Genomic DNA, 18,302 nt, shown 5'->3' on the forward strand with positions numbered 1-18,302 from the left:
AAAAACTGTAAAGTCCTGAGCTTTATGGCTAGCATAACAACAGACCTGGATCATTGATGCTCATCCCAAATGCAAACAACTGACAACTACAATGCTTCACCCTTAAGAAGCACATGCAGAGATGTGGATACTGGTTGACAGTCTGGTGCTCAATCTCAAAACTACTTCCTCAGTTTGCCAGAACCAAGTTTAAATTCAACAAATTAAAATAGATCTAAGAATGAAGACAAGCCAGTTGAAGCATGAGGTTTAGAGCAAATAGTCCATCTGTTCAATCACAGAACGTGCCTGACTTTCACAACTTATGAGTCTACAGTGAAATGTATTTAGCATCTTCAGTAAAGCATTTAACCAGGGAATTTACTAAATCAGGATCCTTCTTTGATCCAAGGATTTCCTATTCTATCAATGATCAGATACCAATCTTAAATTTTATTTAGTTCATGCCTTATTTTAATATAGTTACTTTTCCCACTGTTTTTCAAGTTGCCCAGCACAACACATTGCTCCACTGCCAAGCAGGTGGACTACAACTTCCATGGAATTATTTCTTTGGATATACACGGCTGGCATGATGGCCTTTCTCTTTAATTCTCCCAGCTTTTTCTCAGGCAGTGCCTTTCTCTAATCTCTCTTGCCCAAATGAAGCACAAATACATTTTTTGGCTGAAATCAGGAATGCATCATATGAAGAACTGAAGAAAAAAATCTCCATTTAACATTGCAACGCATACAGTGCGACCATAGTATTTTTAAAACGGTATAATCTGATTTTAGGGACTCCTAAGGTTAAAAAGCTCAGTTGTGATGCAGGAGCCCTTCTGCCTATCCAAAATAAAATAACTCAAACCAATTTGTATAAAAATATTTTGATATTTAAACTACTTTTTATTGGCGCAACCCATTGCGAAGTTTTCCAACTGGTTTCAGATAATCTCAAACTGGGGATATATGCTACATCAATCTGCTTTTCATTGCAACTTTCAACCTTTAGGAAAGAAGCTTTCCCCCTCCGTCTCTATTCAGTTTAAACAACTGGCCTCAAGTATAAAAGGATTGGACCCTAATGCACTGTGGTCATGGTCTTCATCATTTTAACTCTAAAAATTGATAGATGGTATTTATTTCATCCACAATTGGTAGAATTATCTTTTAACTACATATATTTTGAGTTTCTTAACTTAAATATAGAATACTTTAAAATTGAGTTTCTAAATGTGACTGGAGTACATAAATAAATTTACTATTTGACCTCAATAAAAATAATGAGAAGAGTGAACAATTGCACACCTCTTCTGCATTTTATTAAATTAACAGCAGCCAAAATCTTTCACTTTTGCAGTTAAATTAAAACTACAGTATCAAAGAGAAAGAAAATCTCTCAGAAAACTGAGTTTAGCATTAACAGGATATTACCATTTGTCAATGGTATTTTACTTATGCAATGAAATGGAAAAATTTAGCAAATGTTTAATGCTTTTATCACATTATTATATTAACATGACATTCTGATAGTAGCAATATAATGGTACGGAAATTATGTAACATACACAAAATTCATACTCAGCTTGTTAACGATATATACAGTATTAGTCAATTAAAAATATTTACACCATTGAGTAACATTAGACGGTGAATACTCACCTGATGAAGTTGTTGATGTGGATGAAGACGAGGAATCAAGTGGAGGTCCAAACAATGGATCCAGTGAAAACAGGTCATTATTGACCCTTTTGGCACTATATGGGTTAGTAAAATAGAAAGTTATAATTTATTGCACTATTCTATCAATTAGTCATTGCTTTCTGGAGTTAATTAATTCTGATATTTCTGTTTTAATGGCTACATAAAAACTTCCATCCCTAATCTTTTCATGGATACTTGTATGAGTGGTAACATTTTATGAAAACGGGACCAGAAGGAAACATTTTGCTGATTTTACACTCCCCTGTCAGTGAGCTCGAAGACAGAGGTTACATAAAATCCAGCAGTGGCCTTTCCTTTGGCTAACCCCCCACTGCATCCCACCCTCCACCTGATCTGCCTGAAGTTTTATGGAGCACGCTGCAGATGTTGGGCGGTCTGCAAGCCCTTGGGCCTATAGAGGCCTTTAAGTGGCCAATTGGTGACCGGTTAAGGGCCTCATCCTGCCGTTGCTGGTATCTTACCCATGGCGGGAGGAAGTCCATGCCATGCAGGAAGCCTGGCATATTTAGCTGTTTTGGCTGCTGGCAGGCGCGGTGGGGAACCTCCTTTGTGGGATCTCTAGACCCATCAAAGGCACCCCCTCGAAAAACCATTCCCCCCTAGCCTCCTGAACCCAGCCCCCTCCATGCCCCTTAATGAGATCCCCAAGCCCGATCTTACCTGGGCTTCTTGGCATGGTGGGACTGGCCGAAATCCCAGCAGCCGCCACCACTCCAGGTGTTAAATTGCTGCAGGGCAGCCGTCAGGGTTATGGGCGGGCTCCCCACCCACCCACCGCGACCTTTCAGCCGGGGGTTGGGTACTGCATTGCCCTGTAAAATCCAGCCCACGGAAAAGGTCATTCATTTTTTGTTTAGTCTAAAAATTTTGCACGTGTGGACCATACTTTTTCAACCAAATGCTTTGTCAACCATAAATATGCAAGCATTGTTTAGCTGTGCAATTCTATTTATATGAAACCTTATCATAACTGTCAAGTGCCTGAATTTACATCATACGCAATGAATTACTTTGAAGTGTAGTCACTTAAGTGGGCAAATATAGGAGCCAATATGCACACATAAAATCTCATTAAAAATCAAAATGATTAATCAATTGATTTATTTCGATATTGAAATGTTGACCAGAAATTTCATCCATTCCAGTGATGAAACGTTAACCAGGAAAATAGTAAATATCCACGCTCTATCTTGAAGAGTGCCATGGGATCTTTAATGTTCCATGAGCGACTGGAATTGGTCAATGGAGCCTTGGTTTAATGTCTCAAAATGTCATCTCCAGCAACGCTCTCTCAACACTCTTGAAATGTTAGCTTAGATTGTGAGTTCAAATTCTGGATTGAGCAAACAACCTTCAGACTCAGACAGGACTGTAATCGCTGAGTCTAATGGAAACTATAAACATTATAGAGACCTTTTGGGTTACATCAACATGCAAGTTCAAAAGAAAAAAAAACTACACCAGAATTTTGGCACCTCCCTTTTGTGGGTTCAGAGATGCATTGCCTAAAAAGAATGCATCCCAGAAACCTTCTCTACCTTTTTATGACTGCTAATAATTAAACAATATCCAGATTCAAACAGATCCAGTGCACATATTGAAAAAAATGATGAGGCCAGAAAGAGCCACTGAACTGTAATTATGAACTATAATGTTTTTACTTCTGGCCTTGGGGTGTAGGCAAAGCTGAATTTACTATCCATCCCTGGGTGCTTTGAAAAGGTGCTGGTGGTGGGACTCCCCAAAATGGTATTAGGTAGAAGAGTTCAAGATTTCAACCACTGATGAATGAAGAAAGTGTGATGTACATCCAAGGCAGGATAGTGTGCAACTTGGGTAGGGATCTTGTAGGTGATGGTGTTTCTCTCCTTTGTGGGGGAGGTCACAAGTGAGCAAGTAGCCATCAAAGTAACCTTGGTGAGCAGCTGCTTAGTATCCTCTGGACTACACATACAGCACTGGTGGCAGAAGGGGTGCACACCAACTCCACTGGAGGTACATCAATCAATTGAACTGCTCTACATTGGGTAGTGTTAAACCTGGGGCACTGTTGCTGCTGCACCCAGCCAGACAAGTGGTCAGTATTTAATCACACACTTGATTTGAGTCATGTAAATGCTAGAGAGATTATAAGAGACCAGGAGGTGAGTCACGTCACAGAGTATCCAGCCTCTGCCCTGCTCTTGTTGATATGTCTGGTGTAACTTCTGGTCAATGGCGATCTCCAGAAAGTCGAAGGTGGAGTAGTCAGTGATGTTGGGGTCATTGGAGGTCTTGGATGAAGAGACAGAGTCATGTATCAAAGTTCACTGATAATGCCAAGCTAGATGGGAAGGTAAGCTGTGGGGAGGACACAGAGAGGCTGCAAAGAGATATAGACAGGCTAAGTGAATGGGCAACAAGATGTCGGATGGAGTATAATGTAGTGAGGTGTGAAGGTATGTACTTTGGTCATAAGAATAGAAAAGCAGAATTTTTTTTAAAAGTGTGAAACTTGTAAGTGTTGATGTTCAAAGGCACTTGGGTGTGCTTGTACAAGAAATGCAGAAAGTTAGTATGCAGATGCAACAAGCAATTAGGAAGGGAAATGGCATGTTGGCCTTTATCGCAAGGGGATTGGAATACAAGAATACATAAGCCTTGCTACAGTTATACAGGATTTTGGTGAGACCACATATGGAATACTGTGTGCAGTTTTGGCCTCCACATTTAAGAAAGGATATACTCTCATTGGAGGTGGTACAGTGAAGTTTCACTAATCTGGTTCCTGGGATAAAGGAGTTGTCCTATGACGAGAGGCTGAGTAAATTGACCTTGTATTCTCTGGAGTTTGGAAGACAGGGAGGCGATCTCATTGAAACCTACAAAATTCTGAGAGGGCTTGATAAGGTAGATGCTGAAAGATTGTTTTCGCCAGCTGGGGAGTCTAAAACACCAGAGCACAGTCTCAGAATAAGGGGCCAATCATTTAGGACTGAGGATAGGAGAAATTACTTCACTCAAAAGGTTGTGAATCTTTGGAATTCTCTATCCTTGGGGGGTGCCGGGTCGCTCAGTTGGCTGGAAGGCCAGCATGGATCAGATTGCTGACAACAACAGGGGTTTGAACCCATTCCAGCTGCGGCGGATTTGGGATCTTGGAGATCGCAGTGCTGTGGGTTGGACCTGCTTTCAGGCAGATAAAAGAAGAAGAGGGACTAGAAGCTAGGGAGGAGCAAAGGGATTTACATATCCATGTACAAATATCACAAGCAGCTAGTGCATAGGTACAAAAAGGAATCAAAAAGACTAACAGAATATTGGTTTTTAAGAGGTGGGGGGGGCGTCATAATATAAAAGTGAGGAGGAGATTCTTCAGTTGCCTAATGCCACGATCAGACCCGACCTGGAAAACTGTGTTCGGTATTGGGCATCGGAACTCAGGAAAGATATATTAATCATGGTAATGATACCAGGGCTTAAAGGATTAAATTGAGGACAGATTGTATTCCTTAAGTTTAGAAGGTTGAAGGTGATTTAAGAGATTTTTACACTGATAAAGAGATTCAACAAGGCTCATACTGAGAAATTATTTCTTCTTTTGGGGCCATCCAAAACAAGGAAGCACAATTTTAAAATTAATCCAAGTCATTCAGAAGTAAAATCAGGCGGCATGTTTTCACACAAACAGTAAAGGTGATCTGGAACTCTATTCCCCAAATGGCTGTGAATTCTGGGTGAATTGGCACTTTTAGGACTGATTGATAAATTTTTGTTAGGTAAGAGGTATGGAATGAAGGCAGGTAAAATGGAGTTGAAGTACAGATCTGTCATTAGCTAACTGAATGGTGAAAGGCCTGCTCCTGTTGCTATTTTCTGAGGCTGTTGTGATTGGCCTCTATTTTCTTTGCAACAAAGATGGCTTCAGCCAGTGGAGGCTTCTCCCCTTGACCACATTCAACACTGTCACTGGGAGCTCTTTTTGCAGTTTTATCATTGGGCAGTCTGTTCTTACATCAGTGTCTGCATCAAGGATTATGAGGTCGTGACTCTATTGGTTTTGGGCAATCTCAACCTAACCATTGGTGAGCAAGTATTACTGAATGGCAGGAGAAAGGAGATAATTCAGGGAGATAATCCAGGTTAGATTTATCATGCTTTCTGCAGGTAGGATACATCTAGGTAACCTTTAACATTGTCAGATAGATCCCAGCATCATAGCTGTCTTGGAACAGCTTGGCTAAGGGAAACAGCCGCCTCTGATACACAGTCTTTAGCACTAGAAGCAGGATATCGTCAGGAACTAGCTTCGAACTTTATTCTGCAGAGATTATTTTTTTTTTATACTTAAAAACCTGCTGCTGCAGGATACAAAAAGTATTTTTTTCCGGGAACCAAGTAACTCAAGCCACTATGTACCAGCTGAATACATCCCTCAACCAAAAGCGTTAAAATAGATTATCTGGTTATTTATCTCACTGCTGTCTGTGGAAATTTGCTGTGTGAAAACTGGCTGTCCCATCGGCCTACAACAGTGATTATAAAGCTGTGAAAGAATTTAGGATGTTCCGATATAATGAAAGGCGCTATATAATTTCAAGTTCTTTATTTCTTATGGATATGTTAATAGGTGTATGGAAATGAAGATGATTTCCAGACTTAAGACTGACAATCCCTAGAGACTACAAATGTTCGAATTCATTTTGAAGATTTCTTCAAAATAATTTCTTCAGAAATTCCAATTCATCCTGCCATACTCTGCTCAGTTTGCTCTGCATACCTCACATAGTGAGCCTGCATCTGTGGCACTGAATGTTAAACGTAAGCACTGCCCAGACCTATCGCTGCACTTATTGTTATATGATTTGAAGTACTGCTAATAAACTTTCCTGTAATAAGTCTGGTCACCCAGCACCCCAGTATTCACTAAAGTGCACTTGCTTACAATCTCCCAGCTCATCAATTTTGAAATCCTCATCTAAATAACCCTCCATGGACTTGCTCCATCTCATCTCTTAAAGCTCAGGTCAACCCTCTTTTGCCTAGTAAACAATCCACTCCTGAATCTGGCCTCTTGTGCCCTCCCCTTTGTCACAGTAGCACTGCCAGAGCTTTCTCTTAAACTCTCCCTTCTTAGTTGGTGTCTGGTTTCCTCATACTCATTTATATAGCATCTTAGGATAGGTTCTTATGTTACAGATACTATATGAATGCAAGCTGCTGTAAATGAACTCTGATCAAAAAACTTGCAAGTATTGTGGACAGGTTATAAAAACAGAAAATGCTGGAAATACTCAGCATGTCTGGCAGCTTCTGTGGAAAGAGAAACAGGAGTAATGTTTCATCAGTTCAGATGAAAGGCCATCAACCTGAAACGTTAACTCTGTTTCTCTCTCCATAGATGCTGCCAGGCCTGCTGAGTAGTTCCAGCACGTTTTTTTTTCAGATTTCCCACAATATTTTGCTTAGTATTAGTGGTTAATTCAATGCCACTTTTCTTCCAGGAATGCCCACCTCTGCTCTGAAGATACCATGTAGAATTTCTTCACAACATACTAAAGGTTTTAATAAGTTGTCACTTATTAAAAAAACACATTTTTCATAGTCAATATCACACCTTTAAGTTGGAAAGGAAAATAAGAAAATGAGGTAACATATAATATTTGGCTGATGCAAGTGATGAATATCGGAATTATTGAATTTAATGATTAATGATATTGTAACATATTCAAAATCACTACCACAGCTAAAAGAATAATAATTTACTAAATATAGATTAAACATTTGCAGTTACTATTTATTTATTATACCGTTGTGGCAAATAAAAAGTGGGGAAAGAATTCATATTTTGTCAAGTCTTAAGCAGCTAATAGGCTGCAATTTATGACCGCAACAGGAAATGGCTCTGCAATATTGGCTACAAATGCCATTGAGGGAACATGGTTGATATTAATTTCTAACACATGACTGCTCTTTAGTCGACCCCACTTTGAGTTCCTCTCCAAGTGTATAAAAAGTTAGCAAACCTTCTATTTAAGGCTTTAGTGACTTACTCGGGTGATGGAACACAGGATCTTGATCGAACCAGCTCTTCACCTTGTAGAAGGGAGACAAAGGGGAAAAAATTTTGAAAGTTACTCCAAGTATTTGAATATAATAGGTTTCTAAAGGTTTTACAGCAAAAGGATGATCCTTAATTTTTAAAAATCATTTCAAGTTAACTTGTCAATCTTTCCTAAAACTCTTATTCCTTTTCATTCATGAGACAGTAACTGTAGAAAAAATTATTCAGGAGTGCAAATATTTCTCAAAATCATTCATTCTGTATTTGTAGCACGGAAGAAGGCTATTCAGCCTAAGACTTAACAATTAATCCCGCTTCCCTGCTCCTTCACCATAAATTTTTCTTTTCAAGTATAAATCCAATTACATTTCGAAATTTATTGTTGTATCAGCTTCCTTTATGATAGTGCATTCCAGACCTTAATAGCTCCCTGCATAAAATAAATTCTCATCTTCCCTGTAGGTGTAGTTTTAACAATGTTCTTTAGTAATGTTAACACAGCTACCAATGTTGTATTAATTTGTATTATGGATAGTTGTTAATCTTCAGAAAGATCATAACAGGTTCACCTTTTCAAAAATATGAAAAGACAAAGCATGTGAAAAAAAATCCTTAGAGATGGTATATGTATGTACAATTCTGCAGCAGGTACCAACAGCAAAATGTTCTGAATTGTATTAATATTTAACTTGCAAGTGTCAATTCAAGCATCATTTCTTCCCATCAACTTTACTATTCAATTCATAGAATGTACAGCACAGAAACAGGCCACTGGGTCCAAGAATCCATGTCAGTGTTTATGCTGCATGTGAGCCTCCTCACGCCCCTCTTCATCTTGCCTAACCAACATAAACTTCTGTTCCTTTTTATAATCGTAAGAAAGACGAGCAGTAGTAGGCCATTCAGCTCCTCAAACCTGCTCCATCATTCAATAGGATCACAGCTGATCCAATTGTGACATTAACTCTGCTTTCCTGCCTGCACTGCATTACCCTTGACTCCCTCGTAGATCAAAAATCCGTCTAATTCAGCCTTGAATATATTCAATACCCAGCCTCCACTGTTTTCTGTGGAAGAGAATCCTAAAGATTAACCACCCTCTGAGAGAAGAAATTACCCCTCACCTCCATCTTAAATGGGGGTTCCCTTATTTTTAAACTATGCCCCCAAGTTCTAGATTCCCCCATGAGGGGGAACATCCTCTCAGCAGCTTCCTTATCAAGCACCCTCAAGTTTCATAAGAACATAAGAAATAGGGACAAAAGTAGGCCATTCAGCCCCTTGAGCCTGCTCCGCCATTCAATAAGACCATAGCTGATCTTGTGTTTTGAATTCCACATTCCCATCTAACTCCGATAACCTTTGATTCCCTTGCCTAACAAGAATCTATCTACCTCTGACTAAAAAATATTCAATGATCCCGCCTCCACCACCTTCTGAGGCAGAGAATTCCAAAGAACTCCAACCCTCAGAGAAAAAATTTCTCCTCGTCACTGTCCTAAAAGGGCGACCCCTAATTTTAAAACAATGTCCCCTAGTTCTGGACGCATCCACAACAGGAAACATCCTTTCGACGTCCACCTTGTCAAGGCCATTCAGGATCTTGTATACTTCAATCAAATCATCCCTCACTCTTCTAATCTCCAGTGGAAACAAGCCCAGTCTATCCAAACTTTCCTCATAAGACAACCCACTCATTCCAGGTATCAATACAATAAACCTTCTTTGAACCGTCTCCAATGCATTCCTAACCCTTCCTTAAATAAGGAGACCAAAACTGCACACAGTATTTGAGGTGCGGTCTCACCAATGCCCTGCAAAACTGAAGCATAACATCCTTACTTTTATGTTCCATCCCTCTCGTAATAAAGGATAACATTCCATTAGCCTTCTTAATTACTTGCTGTACCTGCATACTAACTTTTTGTGACTCATGTACTGGAACACCTAGATCCTTCTGCACCTCAGAATTATGCAGCTGTTCTCCATTTAAGTAATACTGTTTTTTTGTTCTTCCTGCCAAAGTGAACAACTTCACATTTTCCCATACTAAACTCCATTTGCCAAATCTTTGCTCACACACTCAACCTATCTATATCCATCTGCAACCTCATGTCCTCTTCACATGCTTTCCTACCTATCTTTGTGTCATCTGCAAATTTAGCTACCATGTCTTCACTCCCCTCATCTAAGTCACTGATGTAAATCGTAAAAAGTTGAAGCCCCAGCACAGACCCCTGCGGGACGCCACTCGTCACAACGTGCCAATCAAAAAAAGACCCATTTTTGCATACTCTCTGCTTTCTACCAGCCAGCCAATCTTCTAACCACGTTAATATGTTACCCATTACATTATGCGCTTTTATTTTCCATAATAATCTTTGACATGGCATCTTATCAACTGCCTTCTGGAAATCTAAGTACAGTAAGTCTACAGGCTCCCCTTTGTTCACTGCACATGTTACACCTTCAAAAAACTCCAATAAATTGGTTAGGCATGATTTTCCTTTCACAAAACCATGCTGACTCTTCCCAATTGCCTTGAGCTCTTCTAAATGCCCAGTTATAACTTCCTTAATAATCGATTTTAATAACTTCCCCATGACAGACGTCAAGTTAACTGGCCTATAGTTTCCTGTTTTCTGCCTCCCTTCCTTCTTGAATACAGGGGTTATATTTGCTACTTTCCAATCTGATGGAATCTTTCTAGAATCTAGCGAACTTTGGAAAGTTAACACTGGCGCATCGAATGCCTCAGTAGCAACCTCTTTTAAGACCCTGGGATGTAATCCATCGGGACCTAGAGACTTGCCAGCCTCCAGCTCCATCAATTTGCTCAGTACTGTTTCCCTAGTGATTTCAATTTCACCAAGTTCCTTTCTCTCGTTCACCTCCTGATTTGCAGCTATTACTGGAATGTTTCTTGTATCCTCTATAGTGAACACAGAAGCAAAATATTTGTTCATTTCTTCTGCCATTTCCTTACTGTCTACTGTTAACTCCCCACTGTCACTCTCTAGAGGACCAACACTCACTTTACTTACTCTTTTCCTTTTTAAGTACCTGTAGAAACTCTTGCTATCCATTTTTACGTTTCTAGCTAGCTTCCTCTCATACTCTAATTTCTTTCTCCTGATCTTCTTATAGTCATTCTCTGCCGTTCTTTATATTCTGTCCAATCATCTGTCCTGCCACTCATCTTTGTAGAGTTGTATGCTTTTTCCTTAAGTTTGATGCTTTCCTTAACATCTCTAGTTAACCACGGATGGTGGGTCTTCTCCTTAGAATTTTTCTTTATAGTAGGAATGTACTTATTCTGAATACTCTGAAATATCCCCTTAAATGTCTGCCACTGCTTTTCTATTGATCTATCCTCAAGCCTAGTTTCCCAGTTCACTTCAGCTACCTCAGCTTTCATCCCCACATAGTTGCCCTTATTTAAGTTTAAGATATTAGTCTTAGACCCACTCTTCTCCCTTTCAAACTGGATGCAAAATTCAATCATATTGTGGTCGCTGCTACCTTGGGGTGTCTTTACTCTGAGGTCATTAATTAATCCTGTCACGTTACACAATACCAAATCTAATATAACCTGCTCTCTGGTTGGTTCCAGAACATGCTGCTCTAAGAAACTATCTTGAAAGCATTCTGAACTCCTTATCCAGGTTACTACTGCCAATCTGATTTTTCCAGTTTATGTATAGATTAAAATCATCCACGATTACTGCCGTCCCTTTATCACAAGCACACAATATTTTCTCTTGAGTACTTTGTCCTATACTGTGGCTACTGTTAGGGGGCCTGTAGAACCGCTCCTCCTAATGACATTTTCCCCCTACTATTCCTCATCTCCATGTAGGATTCTACATCTTGATCTCCCGAACCAAGGTCATCTCTAATTATTGCACCAATGCCCTCTTTGATTAACAGTGCTACTCCTCCACCTTTACCTAGCTTCCTATTCTTCTTCTAAAATCACCTCTCATTCTTCTAAACTCTAATGAGTAAAGGCCAAAACTGCTCAACTTCTCCTCGTAAGACTACCTCTTCATCCCAGAAATCAGCCTTGTGAATCTTTTCTGAACTGCTTCCAATGCAAATTTATCCCTCCTTAAGTAAGACCACCAAAACAGTACACAATAATCTAGGTGCAGTCTTACCAATGCCCTGTTCAGTTGTAGCAAGACTTTGAAAATTTGTAACAAGGCATCACATCATTACAAACACTTTTTAATAACCTATAGTGAAATGCAAATGCTTCCATGCCATTTCAAATGGATGGGATTATAAGACTCCAATTGGGTAGAAACATTAGTTTTCCCTTTGTTTACCTTCTATTACCGTCATGACTATGGACCGATGCATTTGCACCAAAGTGACCTCAGCATTTTAACATTTCAGTGTTTAATAGTTAGTGCATGTAATACAGGGTGAAGTAAATACTAACTCCGGGACATGACCTTGAAAACTTATTTATAAATCTGTGTCAAAGTTTTATAAACACTGCTAACTGACTGGTTTCATTTTTTCTTTAGCAGCTGAATGCACAGCTGTAACATAGGCCTTCCTAGCAGACTCTCTCCATTTAAATAATATTCTGCTTTTCCATTCTTCCTACCAAAGTGGATAATTTCAGACTTCCCCACATTATACTCCATCTGTCACCTTAATGCCCATCGCTTAACCAGTCTATATCTTTATGCAACCTATTTACATCAGCCTCACAGCTTATTATCCTACTTAGCTTTGTATCTTCAGCAAATGTGGGTGTTACACTCAGTCCCTTCATCTAAGTCTTTCATATAGATACATAGTATAGAAATATATTGGTTCTAACAGGTTTCAGTCTGCCTTCAATTTGTTATGACAATTGTAGCAAGAAGCCAGAATAACTACAAGTAGGCAGTGTTTACAGCAGCTACGGCTGGCATGTGTACTACCACTACCATTTCAGAAACTAGAAAATATTAGGAACACACTGCAGATCTGTGAGCAAGCTAAAGAGAGATTCACATTTCAGATATAACCCTTCATCAAAATTGAATGCTACAAAATAATCAAGCGTTTTCTAGTTTGTGGGGGAAGGAATTATTTAGTACTATTTATCTAACCCTACCAAACTGCTTTATCTCCCAGTTTTCTGATCTTCCCAATACTAATATCTTTCCTTTATAGAGGCTGTTGTGTATTTCCAGCATTCTCTATTTTTATTTCTGATTGTCAGCTTGCAAGGTCTCCTCTAATTTTATGCCAGCGGCTCCTCTGTGCAAAGTTGCTTTTAAATTCATAGACTTCCCCGTTCCCAGTCTTGGGGATCTGCTGATCCCCGTTCTACTGAATCCCATTCCCTTTGAGGATGGGTTGTTTCCTGATCATTGGCTTATGTGTAATCGGTATTAGGGCCAGGCCGCATCTGTCCTGTCCCCCAGGCTCAGTCCTTTTACAGCCAAACCAGCTGCTCCACTCCAACCGCTCCCACTTCAAAATGAGTTGACCTGGCTGATTAGACAACTAATCAATCAAACGTCCCATTGATGTCAGCTGCAATCGACTGGATGGGTTAGATTGTGATTGATGAGTCACGGGACCAAAGAGAGGCCTGGACCAACCAAGGCCTCACCTCCTCCTCCCATGTGCACGCAAGATCTATCAATCAGTGCAGGGGTTAGGCAGGGCCAGGGCCAATGGCAGGCAATAGTTGAAAAGTGTTTATGGGGCAATACAGAATTGGATCCTGGAGTGGGAGTGGTGCAGAACATGGAGTAAGAGACCAGTTCGTTTCATCAACTAGAGGAGTCCATTACATGCATAACATAATGGTTGGGCAGATCCCCAGGACTGGGAACATTTGATCTGCGGACATCTGCTCACACTGTGCGTGTGAGCAGATGACTGGCCTGTATCTGTTGGGATAGATGGCATGAGAATGCTGAAAAAAAATGATGACTACACAGCACCATATTTGACAAAGTCACACAGTCAACACATTGCACAGGCAGCCAGGGCAGGCACACTGTACATACACATCCTCCTCTGCCCGAATCAATAGCAAGTCTGTTCCCTTTTTGTTGTCGCATTCAGAAGTTCAAGTTGCATTTGTTCTTTTTAAAATGTTTAAAGCGCAATATATTTCAAATACACTTCTGCAGAGGTGGAGGTCGGAAAAAAATTAAAAGGGTGGAATTCCATGATCCCGAAGTCAGAATTCCACCAAATGGCTGAAATTTCTCATGCCTCTAAGTACTAACTGTGCTTTCATGCTAATTTTGTGATTCATGTACAAGGACGCCCAAATTTCTCTGTACCACAGCATTTTGCTGTCTTTCACTACTTAAATATGTTCTGCTTTTCTATTCTCCCTGCCAAAGTGAACAACCTCACATTTTCCCACCTTATACTCCATCTGCCAAATTTTTGCCCACCCACATAACCTACTTATAACCTTTTGAAAGTTTCTTGTATCCTCCTCACAGCATGCTTTCCTACCGACCTTTGTGTCATCAGCTGATTTGGCCTAAATGTGACTCCAGATCCACAGCGTTGTGGCTGACTCTTAACTGCCCTCTGAAGTGGCGTAACAAGCCACCCAGTTAAGGCAATTAGGGATGGGCAATAAATGCTGGCCTTAGCCAGTGAAGCCCACATTCCATGAATGAATAAAAAAAAGCCTTGTGCCCAAAGATGTTTTACCAATACATTAATAGAGGATAGCCATAATCTCCAAAATGATATAGGTTGGTGGAGTGGGCGGTAAAGTGGCAGATGGATTTTAACATAGAGAAGTGTGAGGTCAAACAGTTACAGGGATTACACAATAAATGGGAATATTCTAAGAGGGGTAGATGAAGTGAGAGATCTTGGCGTACAAGTACACAGGTGCCTGAAGGCAACAGTTCAAGTAGACAAGGTTGTAAAGAAGGCATATGGAATGCTCTCCTTCATTGGCAGAGGTATAGAATATAAAAGTAAGGATATAATGTTGGAATTGTATAAAACACTGGTGAGGCCACAACTGGAGTATTGTGTGTAGTTCTGGTCGCCACATTACAGGAAGGACGTAATAGCTCTGGAGAAAGTGCAGAGGAGGTTTACAAGAATGTTGTCAGGGTTAGAAAAGTGTAGCTACGAGGAGAGATTGGATAGGTTGGAGTTGTTTTCCTTAGAACAAAGAAGGCTGAGAGGTGACTTGATTGAGGTGTACAAAATTATGAGGGGGATAGAGTGGACAGGATAAAATTGTTTCCCTTGGTGGAGAATTCTAGAACCAGGGGACATTGATTCAAGATAAGTGGCAGAAGGTGTAGGGGGGACATGAGGAAGAACTTTTTTACGCAGAGGGTAGTGGGTGTCTGGAATTTGCTGACCAAGTTGGTGGTAGAGGCAGAAACTCTAAACTCTTTTAAAAAGTACCTGGATCTGCACCTGAAGTGCTGTAAGCTGCAGGGCTATGGGCCGTATGCAGGAAGGTGGGATTAGAAAGGGCACCTAGGTGTCCTCGGGCTGACATGGACAAGATAGGCCAAATGGCCTCCTTCTGTGCTGTAACTTCTCTAGAATCTACGGTTCTATTAGGAAATCTGCCACCTTTCTGTCTGCTAAATTCTATGCAACATTCATAAAAGAAACTTGAACAAAAATCGGTCTCAAAGTAAGCCTGCAATCTAATAATAGATGACTGCAGCAAAACAAATATATTAATTTGCTAATTACAGGATTGTATATCACTTCCATTAAAAATAAGCAGTACAGTTTTTAATAGAAAGCAAAATGCACAACCAAATGATGGGTTAAATGTTTGTTAGCATTTACGTCTTCAGTTTCCCAAACATGGCACTCAGGAACCAAAATAGCTTGACGATACAAAAATAAGTTACAACCTAGTTGCTAAGAGTAAAATATAAAGCAAAAACCAATCAACCAATACTTACTAGATGAATTTCTTTTCATTGCATTCTGGAATGGCAAATCAAAATTAATTCATAAATCCATCAATACTGCAATTCAAATTCTATTCAACTAAATATGTATAAAACAGAATTAGCAAGACAACACAAACTAAAATGTTAATTCAGCAATTATTAAAAGTAAACTGTAATAGCAAACTTCAAACATGAATTTCCCATTAGCATACACCGACACAAATAAATAACAAAAAAACACAAATAATACATACAAACATTTGTATGTATACCCATACATAAATAAGCAAATACTCATTAAGAGACCTTTCAAAGATGAAAAAAATACTTACCGGACTATGCCTCTGAAGTCAGCATGTAAAAGAGGAAAGTAAAAGTAACAAGTCAAATACTCATCTGTGGAACGACATAGTAATATATTTACGTCTAAAGATAGATTTCTAAAACAAAAAATAGTTTTAGGGTTAAATTCATGTTCACTTTTAACCTTCAATTAAGAACACTGAAGCCAGTAACTAAGGTGAGCTAAGGTCAGTGGATAAGACAAGGACAAATAATGAATCTAAAAGGGTGAAAGATGGTCTTCACGAAAAAAAACCTTCTTGGTCTTGTGAATATTTCCATTGGCCTTGAGGCTTATACAAATCAAATACATACAGCTCAGTATTAAGCTTCTCAAATTAATCTTACCATCTGTTATAAAAATATCATTCTACTGTTTCCAGTATTAACATTAATATTTCTGTTCATTTTTTGTAGTTTCTTTTTTCACTCTTCATCCCTAATTCCCCAGTCAACAGAACAAAATGCTCCTGAGCTAATTAATAAAAGGTGCATAAACACAGCTTAATGTTAGTTTTACTAAGAACTAGAAAGATGTGTTCTGCCTCCAATCTGAGAGAATCCAAGGACCTTTTTGGTGTTAAATGAGTTGCAATATTTTCACATCCCTCAAAATAGGCCTGTTTTGAAGTGCAGAAACTGGTGGCACTGACATAAGTTGACACCTGAAGCTTATGAAAGGCAGGTAACTATCCAATTGAAGCTGTGATCAGTTTTGGATGGGCTGTGCCAGAATCGCTAATGGGTTGAAAGATGCAGGGTAATTATTATTCAGTGAAACATTTCCTTTAAAATGGCTTTCAGAGAACTTAATTCAATTCAAACTTGGGAAAATACCCAAAAAAGAGAACAAACATTCACCAAGTTGCACTACTTAATCCCCCAAAAAATCTATATTATGTAGAACAATTTCATCCTTAACTTCAATTCATCCAAAATCAATGCTATGACACTGCACAGCAAGCAGCAAAAAAGTGCGATATTTATCTAATGCAACTGCTTCAAATTTTCCTTTGCTTCTTGCCATAACTGGATTGATTCTAAAATATGCATCTAACTGGAAAAAATATATGCTTCTTACAATATATCCTGAGCATGTCAGCATCACCCATAGTGAAATGTAGTTTCTAACTGCTTAAACGGGATACCAAAATTATTTTACAGCATAATGCCTAATTTAACTGTAAGCAAAACTTTAGAAGAAATTATCTTCAATTTTGGGCAAAACGTTATTTAAAATTACACATTGTGCACTTTTAAAACACATTTTTAATGGGCCTCTAAGAACCACTGTTTCCAAGAGATTAAATAAGGCAAATATATGCACTGTATGTTAGAAACTGCCAAAGAGGCTTCACATTATCTCATGTATACAAGATCAAAATATTACTTACAGATGGGGAGGGAGAAAGTGTAATATTCCCAATGGATGCTTTCAGTTCTTCCAATGTGTGGCTAGTACCATTGTTTGGTTGCACAGGTTTGATTTGCACATGGAACTTCCTGGGTTCTTCATCATCAGAGCCTGAATCACTTGATGAGTAAAAATTGTTCTCTTTGGCATGTTTTCATTAGTCAAGGAAGTGAAACACACACTTTTATAATTGTAAATAGGCTATCTTTTGAGCCTAGATTTAACCCTTCCATCAACAACAAAAATATGTTTAATTCTCTTTTGCAATAGTGTGCAGGTATGAAATGAGCATTAACTTGAAATTGCAGATAACTAAGGTCTGGGTTTTCATCCACAAGTTAGGTGCGCAGAGCTGGGAGAATTCCCAGCTCCGTGAAACCAGCTTTCAGAAATGGCTGCCTGGATGTCAGATTTTTGGTCAGGAGATGGTGGTGGCTAGAAGTACTGAGGATTGTGCCGGGTGCGGAGGTGGGGTGGACGAAAGGCCTGCCTGGGGCTCTGGTACTGTGTCCAAAATTTGAAAAAATAAAACATGAAACATCCCTCCAGCTTTCACCCCTCCTCAAAACAACAATGTCCCATCCATGCCAACCCATGCCCCTGTACCCATACCCATGGCCCCTCTCATACCTACCATGCCAACCTACCCTGCTCTCATGGCTCTTTAAAACCCCTATACTAACTTAGTGCCAACTCATGGCAAACCCTTTTGCCTTACACCTACCATGCCTACTCACTAGAAATCCACCATGGGCAGACCTCAGTGCCTATGCAAAGAGATAAAATAAAGTTCTATAAAATAAATTTCGAAGTGTCTATTGCAATCTTCCCTATATTGAAAAAATCTCATTCATAAAAACCCATTTACTACATTTAC

At 39.4% G+C, this 18,302-nt stretch overlaps 1 protein-coding gene across 3 annotated transcripts in view; it reads right to left on the minus strand.

The window, feature by feature from the left end:
• fcho2 (FCH and mu domain containing endocytic adaptor 2) overlaps nucleotides 1–18,302 on the minus strand; it is a 262,256-nt gene that overhangs the window by 77,424 nt on the left and 166,530 nt on the right. For all 3 annotated transcript variants that reach the window (XM_078564063.1, XM_078564079.1, XM_078564071.1), the window contains 5 exons: nucleotides 17,406–17,573; nucleotides 16,002–16,013; nucleotides 15,679–15,703; nucleotides 7,740–7,782; nucleotides 1,645–1,739 (listed from right to left, as the gene is read on the minus strand). In XM_078564063.1, coding sequence (XP_078420189.1) covers nucleotides 1,645–1,739; nucleotides 7,740–7,782; nucleotides 15,679–15,703; nucleotides 16,002–16,013; nucleotides 17,406–17,573 — 343 coding nt within the window. The remainder of the gene's footprint in view (nucleotides 1–1,644; nucleotides 1,740–7,739; nucleotides 7,783–15,678; nucleotides 15,704–16,001; nucleotides 16,014–17,405; nucleotides 17,574–18,302) is intronic.

Source organism: Cetorhinus maximus, chromosome 2 (genome assembly GCF_964194155.1).
Source record: "Cetorhinus maximus chromosome 2, sCetMax3.hap1.1, whole genome shotgun sequence".
In the NCBI taxonomy this organism is placed as follows: Eukaryota; Metazoa; Chordata; class Chondrichthyes; order Lamniformes; family Cetorhinidae; genus Cetorhinus; species Cetorhinus maximus.